Source organism: Cyclopterus lumpus, chromosome 21, assembly GCF_009769545.1.
Source record: "Cyclopterus lumpus isolate fCycLum1 chromosome 21, fCycLum1.pri, whole genome shotgun sequence".
NCBI lineage: Eukaryota > Metazoa > Chordata > Actinopteri > Perciformes > Cyclopteridae > Cyclopterus > Cyclopterus lumpus.
In genome coordinates, this window is record NC_046986.1 from 22,560,043 (window position 1) to 22,568,814 (window position 8,772).

General features: G+C 41.1%; 1 protein-coding gene and 1 long non-coding RNA gene across 2 annotated transcripts; both read left to right on the top strand.

Moving 5' to 3' along the window:
* Positions 1 to 5,452, top strand: atp6ap2 (ATPase H+ transporting accessory protein 2). Its single transcript, XM_034562334.1, has 9 exons — positions 1 to 130; positions 1,930 to 2,060; positions 2,246 to 2,374; positions 2,480 to 2,575; positions 2,657 to 2,794; positions 3,111 to 3,164; positions 3,257 to 3,406; positions 3,503 to 3,622; positions 4,533 to 5,452. The coding sequence occupies exons 1-9, from the start codon at positions 55 to 57 to the stop codon at positions 4,725 to 4,727; spliced, it is 1,089 nt and encodes a 362-aa protein (XP_034418225.1). The 5' UTR covers positions 1 to 54; the 3' UTR covers positions 4,728 to 5,452.
* A 905-nt stretch (positions 5,453 to 6,357) lies between these two features.
* LOC117751045 lies at positions 6,358 to 8,232 on the top strand. The gene is made up of 3 exons (XR_004611839.1): positions 6,358 to 6,467; positions 6,835 to 6,924; positions 7,455 to 8,232. It is a non-coding gene; the product is annotated as an uncharacterized LOC117751045 (long non-coding RNA).
* The last annotated feature ends 540 nt before the right edge of the window (positions 8,233 to 8,772 follow it).

Genomic DNA, 8,772 nt, shown 5'->3' on the forward strand with positions numbered 1-8,772 from the left:
CTTTGCGGTATATTGAAGCCAGGTCACCTGATCACTGCTGCACCAAGGAGAAAGATGTCGCTGACAGACTGGCGAAGGATGGAGGCTGTACTATCCGCGGCGTTTGCCCTCTGCTTCCTTGTCACAACCGGTAAGACATATGCAACGGTAGATAACAACGATTCAATGTTTGTATGGAAAGGTTTCCCCGACACAAATATAACGTCACACGTCGTTCGCGAACAACAACCTAGCTTGTACCATGGTTAGCATCGCCGTTTAACGTTAGCTCAAACCATACGCCAGGTAACGTCTTGCGTGAACGACTTGGATGTGTGACACGATATTACTGTGCTTGTAGTGTTGGTTCATTTTATCTGCTTGAGCATCCAACATGCGGGTAAATAAAACAGCGCGTCATACTGTTAGCTCGATGCTAACACTTAACGCTGGCAGTGCCATTATAATGTTGTTTCTCTGGTTGGAAAGGCTCGCTACGTGCTCGTGCTCAGGCAATATTGGAGATAAATGTCCATTTTTAATCGCTTCCTCGTTGTTTGTTGCTAATCCACTCGAGACTCGGTGCTGTCATGTGACTGTCTGTAAACTGGCACACTTCCTCTTTAACGTTCATCGTCAGCTCTCTTGTCACGAGCCTCGGTCCGCGGGGCCGTGATGTTAGTGCGTTACCTTCTGTGTTTGCGTTCATGAAGATTCACATTTCAGTGAGAGTTGATTTTATATATATATATATATATATATATATATATATATATATATATATATATATATATATATATATATATATATATATATATATATATATATATATATATATATATATATATATATAAAATGGTATTGATATTGATCGATGGACTGGCGGCCTGTCCAGGGTGTCCCCTGCCTTCGCCCTATGTCAGCTGGGATAGGCTCCAGCGCCCCCGCGACCCTAATGAGGATAAGCGGTATTGAAAATGGATGGATGGATGGTATTGATATTCAAAATAAAATGATCGATAAGATAATCTTCTATCATTCCCACAGCGGGGACAACTGCAGTGTTACAGCAGCAAAGGGGACAGTGCAATAACAAGAAGCATCAGTATACAAATAAGATATGATGGATAATTAAACTGTAGAAACTACAGTAGGACATATTGATATTGCACTAGTGAATTGTCAGTGTATGTGTGGTCTACTGGGAGCAGTGACGATTGTAACATACATACTATACCAATAGGTGTTAATCTCAAATCATAGCTCAAATTCAACAAATAGCAATAGTTTTAAATCCATAGACATAATGAGAAACTGAGAAATCCATTAATTACTATGTTGTCAAAGATCAGGGTGGCACAACTGTAAGTAAAGGATAGGAGTGTGTGTCAGTGGAAGTTCTGAGCTTTTTGCTTGGTTTAAACCGATATGATCTGACAAAAATAATAGATATTGACAAAGCTATGGTTCCACAAACTCCTCTTTCAGTTGTTCATTATTCATACATAATTAATAGTTCACTCCAGGGTTGTAAATTAGCAGCAGCCACCAGCCAAATGCTGGTAAAGTACGCAAGTGGCTGCTACATTTGCTTTACTCACCGGCTAATAAAAATGATATAGTGTCTGGTAGATTTTGGAATCCATCAAGCAAAATAGTTTATTCCCATAATTGGTTGACTCTAAAGTGAAGAAGAAAAGGAGATTTCTCACTCTTATCTGTCGCACCATCACTGTATCATATTAATAATATTAAAATATATTTGTGGCAAAGCATTGCAAGTGGGACTGTAGGCCAAAAGTTACGGACACTACTTTTTAGTTCTTTTTTAGGGCACCATAGACACTGAGACACTGTTGAGTTTCTGAGCTTGAGAAAATGTGTTCTAAACTCTTAATTTGCCATAAGTTTTACTGGGATGATTGACATTCCTCTCATTTCTCTCATCAGGTGTGCATGGAGACAGTTTAACGATTCTGCAGTCTCCAGAGTTTGTGTCCTTCCAGAAGGGAGACTGGGCCATCTCTGGAGAAAAGATCCCTGACCTGGTGGCTTTAACCATGGGTTTCTCCGTTCAAGAGGTGGATTTTATTCATTGAATGCTGAAACACCATTCCAAATGAATGATAATCTTTTTCCGAAAACATAAATAAATAACTGTATGCTAAAGTTCACTGTTTTCAAATGAAAAAAACGTGATGGCGGTTGCGGTGTTGGCTTCTGATTGTGCCGGCCTGGCCTTTACAATGAGTGTCCATTTGTACAGGATCTGTCGTGGCCAGGCCTTCAGGCTGGCCCGTTGTTCCAGCGTCCCCGTGCCAACGTACTGGTGGTGGTGAGAGGCGTGGATAGCCTGGCCCTGCCTCAGAGTGTGGCCTCCTATCCCTTGGAGAATGTGAGTCAGCGTTGACAGTGGAGTTGTGATTTATGTTTTGTGCAACAAATACTCCTTTAAGTATGCATTGGAGTTTGGCTCAGTGGGTCTTCTTCTTCCCTGCAGCCGGTACCCTTCACCTTGGATAGTGTTGCAGAGACGATTCACTCTCTTTTTGCTGAGGACACTCCTGTAGTGCTGCAGCTGGCCCCCAGTGAGGAGGTGATGCAAATATACTGAGAAGCATACTCGCCATATGTGCCATCGCGCTTTTAAAAACAATCTGTTTGTTGTCTTTCTCAGAGGTTGTACATGCTGGGGAAGGCCAATGCTGTGTTTGAGGACCTACCTGTCACCCTGCAGCAGATCCGTGCCCGTCTGTCCCAGGATGGCTCTGTGCTGGCCTCCCTGCCGCTCAACTCCCTCAGTAGAAATGCAGAGGTCGGTTTTTCAAACGGCAACGGCATGCCTCACTCCAAACACAACCACCATTCTTTTAAATGGGCTCTTTACAGACAAACTTGTGACAGCCAGCATGACATTTTAACTGAACGATCGCCTCATTTTTACCTCCAGAAGAGGGTGTTAAAATGCATATTTTCATGCAGTTGGCACACAGTATTTACTGGAGCGATAATGGTTTGTTTCTGGAGAGTGAACAGATTTACTTGATTGAGATTGTTTTGGTCAACTAGAGTCCTTGAAATGTATCAAGAGTATCTGCCTTTCTTACCTTTGAACCGTTTCTGCCCTCTAGGCTGATTTGCTTTTCCTGTCTGAGGTCCAGGTACTGCACGACATCACAGCTCTGGTAAGTCGTTGTGGTTGGCCGAAATACGGATGAAAATGAGGATAGTTCTTGCGTTGTGGCTCAGACGTCTCTGTCATCTTCCCCTCTTGCAGCTGCAGAGACACAGACATTTGGCGAAGGACCACTCACCTGACCTGTATTCTTTGGAGTTGTCTGGTCTGGAGGAGCTCAGCAGGCTCTACGGCCAGGACTCGCCCCAGTACCGCGATGCCACTGCCATTCTCGCCTCTGTCCTGCAGAAAGTAAGGAGAAGGTCTCACCGGGCCTCTTTTACAGCACCTCCTCAGTTTCTCATTTCACGTCTCCACATAATAATACTTGTGTCTTCTTCACTGTAGTTTGGAGAGGATGTGTATGGTCTCTATGGCAACAGCGCCGTGGTGGAGGTTGTCACAGTCAAGACCTTCGAGGCTCCTTTAACCAGGAAGTCCCGATCGATCCTGGAATCCCAACAGATCGTAAGTCTTGTTAACTGTTTGACAAACAGAAGTTTAATGTACTGCCATTCAGGCATTAATGATCATTTGTATAGCATTATAAAACAGTCAGCAGAATATTAGAAACGCCTTTTATAGTGCAATACATTAACATCACCACAAATTACCTCCTGCAAAATGACACCTCCTGTAAAATAGATTAAAAAACCCTTAACATTATAACCGTCGTGACGGCAATATTTATTCCAGGGCTGTTAAAGAATGCATTAGTTTTAGTTGGGTGTACTTAATACATTGTCAACTTAATGTGTGCTTGCTTTCATTTTCCCTTTCCTTTGTATGTTATCATAAGAAGGATCTTGTATGATGAGGGCTGGTTATGACAGTTTGATGGAGTCCTTCAGAAGCCCATTGTGTGCCATAATATATGAATCGTGGACAGTACCTGGTGTGTCATATGGGGTCATATGATGGTTTCATATGGTTAAATGTGACTACAGGATGGCTTTGGGGTCTGCAGACAGCGGTTTACAAAGTAATGGCAGCACGTGGAGGTGTGAAACTGTCTCTGATGTCGTAAGCACCTTCTCTAGGAATGTAACTGCACGTCTGGTCACTGGAGATACCGCAGGCCTTCGTGATCTACTCGTTTTCAGTATCCTACACCACATCCTCTGCACACGCTTTGAAAATCTGAACCTAGGCCTTAGTATTTACTGTTAACGCCTGGTGTGAAGAATAACCACAGTTCCTGTCCCAGTCTGCGCTGTTTTTATGACTCTAGAACCAAGGAGTGCTTTTATCAGTCCGTCATCTTTTTATTGGATCTCTTTAGACGTTGCACTCGCATCCTGTTCGGTACTCGATGCATGCACATTGATGGAGGTCTCATGGCAGCCGTTTTTTAAAAACTTTCTTTTCTTTTTTGCAGAGCAACCCCGGCAGCCCTTACAACCTGGCCTACAAGTACAACTTCCAGTACGCTGTGATCTTCAACATCGTGCTGTGGCTGATGATCGCTCTGGCTCTCGCCGTCATCGTCGTCGCCTACAACCTGTGGAACATGGACCCGGGGTACGACAGCATCATCTACAGGATGACCAACCAGAAGATCAGGATGGACTAAGTCCTGACCGTCAGCACTCCGCTTGTCCCCTTGGATCCCTCTAGTGAATGTTTGTGTTTTGTGTGAGGTCTCGTTTAGTGGGTGGTGGGGGGAGACAAATAAATAAATAAATAATTAAACAAACAAACTGTCACAGCTTGATGGGAGGAAGTGGCGTAATACTGAGTCACCTCTTTGTTTACAGGATAACAAAAAAATAAATACAAAATCAACATTAAATTAGTGGTTACATTTTCTTACATGAAGCGGTTTGATATCCTCCACTGATGTATACACTGAACCCAGTCAGACTTCCTCCCTTCAACCTCAGCTCACATCATTCCTTAAGACTTAAACTCCTCACTAACTATGTTTCATTTGTTTCCCTGGTGATTGCAACCGTATTTTTATTGTAAAAATAATAATATTGTAATATGAATGAATGTCTGGTTCCTGTGTGAAATTGTGGTGCTTGTCTTGCTGTGTGAAATGTTTTAAGTTAAATAAAATCTACGTGTATATATTGAATATACAAATGCAACTGTATGAGAAACTTCTGCGCTCTTATTGTGAAAAAGATGTTGGCAGTGTTTTATCCCTGTGGGTTTTCACCCTGCTTCCATTTCAAATGCTGAATACATATTGGATTACATGAATAGTTGATCATTATGTAGTTAGGATTGGACAAGGATAAATGAAGCTCTGTACATTGCAATAAAATGCCTGACAATAAATTATTAAATGTATCACTTAAAGTAGCAGTGTTTCATTTTCTACTGCATTTTCGGGAGAATCTTAGTTGTAAAGTTTCATAATAACTTTAAACTTTTCCCCAACCTTTTTGGCTTGGAAACCCTTATATGTAGGTACACGTCATGTTTTAGTTTATAGATTCAGTCAGCAATTCAACCTCAGGCATGTTTGGCTCCAAACGTAAATTCTTTCATTTAAACAACGGTTTCCCTCAGTTGCTTCTTTTCTCACCCAGTTATCATCTTGCGGCTCCTCACATTTCTCTTGTGACCCTTTGGGGGGCCCCGACCCCTAGAATGGGATTCCTCAGACTAAACTACCAAACTTGTAGTTAAAACTAGCTTCATCTCAACCCGCTAATAAATAAAATGCATCAGTACCCAGTAATGCCATGTGCAGGAAATAAGTCTGGTGGGGTAACTGTTAACTGAAGTATTTTTACCTTAAGTACTCTTTGTTGATTATACTAATGTACTTTTACTGGAATAGCTTTTTAATTGTAGGAATTTACTTGAAATGGAGTATTGTTTTTTATTGCTGTACTTTGAGCTTTACATAAAGGATCAGTTCCAAAATACTTCTCCCACCACTCCACTAAAACAACAACATCTACAAAATGCAAGATCTATCTATCTGTATATTAACTTTGAGACTTAACAAATACAGTGTTTCCAAGAATTACATTTTATTTCTGAAATTCATCTGATAATCGGTTAAAATGAACCGGATGATTCTGTCAAATCGGACTAATTTCGATCCCTCTTTCTATACAGTATGTCTCACGTCGATCATGTTACGCAATATTGTGTAACAGCTCAGCCAATCAGAGTACACTTGAACGCTTTAAGTCCCGCCCCTGGTATTATCTGCGGTATATAATTCGCTGCGTGCTTTCGTAACATTTCGGGCTGGTATTTATACCGGAAACAGCACAGAGCAGCGTTAAACTGCGACGGACCAGGTTATCTCACCTATATATTACAGCCATGGTCTGACTGCTAATAAAAGGTAGGAGTTTACTGTGCTAGATTATAGTTGTTGTATATTAAAGCCTTAGTCGACATGTAACGCTATATGTAAACACAACTATGGTATGTGAAGTGGAAATGTATGGAAACTATAAGAAACTTACACTTACATATATATAATTTGCTTTTACTCGACTCATTTTGAATGCGTGACTTTGTATTTCTACATGCTTATTTTACTTTAACTATATGTACTGAGTACTTCTTCCACCTCTGAATATACCGTAGGCCTATGTGAAGATCGTTCATTTGAATAAAGGTGTTGCTCATGATTCTTAGTCAGACTTATGTGCTATTGTTCTACTTATTTAAAGTGTATCTTCTCGTGTTTTTGCTTGACATCCCAGCTAGCGTCTACGTGGTGCGGAAGATCCGGGCTTCAGTCTCTGCAGGAGAGCAACTGGAGAAGCCCATCGTCACACCATGTAGTGCTATCGGTAAGAGGATGACAACAACCACGACTTCTACAAAGAGTTTAAAGACTAAAAGAGAAGAATTAACCGTTTGTGTAGACTCTGAAGAATGAACAGATAACAGTTGAATTGAATTGTTTTCATTCACATTAAGCCATGGAGACATGAGGAACACTGTCTTTTCAACTGTAATCCTGCTAGATGCAATACTGACATTTATTCTAATTCAATAATAACATTCATGCTAGTGCAACAATTACATTTATTGTAGTGCAATACTTGCATCATATGAGTGTAATAAATACTCTATTATAGAGCAAAGGTACATTAAATTTATTTCACATTATTTTCGAACATGTGGCGTTACTTCAAATGTTTACTGAAGTCGTTTTATTTCTGTGCCCTTTATCTTATAATCGCACTCATCAGCAGTAGAGCTTCTTGTTTTATTGTATGCTGTACGAAGACAATAAAGGCTTTCTATTCTAAACCATGAGATTAGGGAGAGGAGCGTTATTCTGGACATGTCTGACTCTCATGGGTTTCTCTTTTAGCTGAAATGAGAGCGGGGCATGAGCCGCGTGGAAGCGCCGCTGCTGCACTGATCCCAGGACCTGAAGAAGGTGTCGGCGGAGCGGCAGGCTCCGGATCTTCTTTGGAGACCGCCGTGCAGAAATGTGGCTCCTGACGTTAAAGAACACGCTGGACACTTGGACAGCAGGCACTGCAATGGGAAAATATCATTTTCTTCTTTGTATATTTGCTTTAGAGGACAATACTACTTATCCAGGAACATTACAAGTATGTGCAGAATCATTTAGATGCAATGGTCAACATTAATGTTGTCCAAACTCAAATAGTGCAAACAAACCATTGTGTAATACATATACCATGCATTGTTTTACTGCTTTCCAGAGTCCATGCGGTCCTCAGTGGCCAACGTCCAGCTCTTAATCACACACGTTCATGTCTCTTTCACAGCCGACATGCTGACTTACTATATGAAGAGCTACACACAACACAACAGCCACCTGGACGTAACGGAGACGTTCATGGTATTAAATGTATGTGGTCAGTCAACATGTTCTCTGTGAAAGGCCTGTGTTGATGTATTGCAGTGTTTGAAGGCCGACTCGCCAACCTCTCTCCAGGGGCCGAGCACGCCTGATGTTTCTGCTGCTGTATCAATAAAACGTGTAAAAGGGTGGAGCCACCATTAATCGTACAAACTACACCTGTGCCATTCCTGCGCCGGCATGTCACATGATCTTCTGTAAAAGGTCTACTTATTAAGCACAAAAGCAAATAATATAAAGGGGTGGATTCAGATAACAATTTTGCTTTTTTGTCTGAGAATTAATACATAATCACATTAACATGTATGTGTGCAAAAACAGTTCTGGGTTTCCAGAAGGCATTACTTAGTAATAGTCTGTCTGAAGAGGACCGTTGCAGCTGAACAGAAAACTCCTGGAATACAACACTGGTTTTGTTTATGGTCAGACATGGAAAGTCGGTAACACATTCAAAGTCAGCTTTATTGTCACTTCTTCCATTTGTGCAAACATACAGAAGATCTGAAAGTAAGTTTCTCTCTTGTATAAGTGATTGTAGTCATAATAATTAAGTAATAAAGTGCAAAAAAGCTAACAACAACAAATAACATGTAGACAACATATAAATTAAGAACTATAAAAAACTTTAAGTCTGTATTATAGCAGCAGTCATACATGGAGTTTTAGCAGCATTTCGACATGAGTCTAAAAGAAGAGGCGTGGGAGAGTGGAGAGAGTTCAGACAGCCTGTTGGATGAAGCAGTTTGACAGCCTGGTGGTGCGAGCTTGGAGGCAACATTGTTGTTGACACTGAACC

Bases quoted from the DNA above. Each gene is read 5' to 3' on its own strand.
- atp6ap2 (XM_034562334.1), top strand. From the start codon at position 55: ATGTCGCTGACAGACTGGCGAAGGATGGAGGCTGTACTATCCGCGGCG. The intron at 2,375-2,479 runs GTGAGTCAGCGT...TCTTCCCTGCAG, and splicing joins CCTCCTATCCCTTGGAGAAT to CCGGTACCCTTCACCTTGGA. The intron at 2,576-2,656 runs GTGATGCAAATA...TGTCTTTCTCAG, and splicing joins AGCTGGCCCCCAGTGAGGAG to AGGTTGTACATGCTGGGGAA.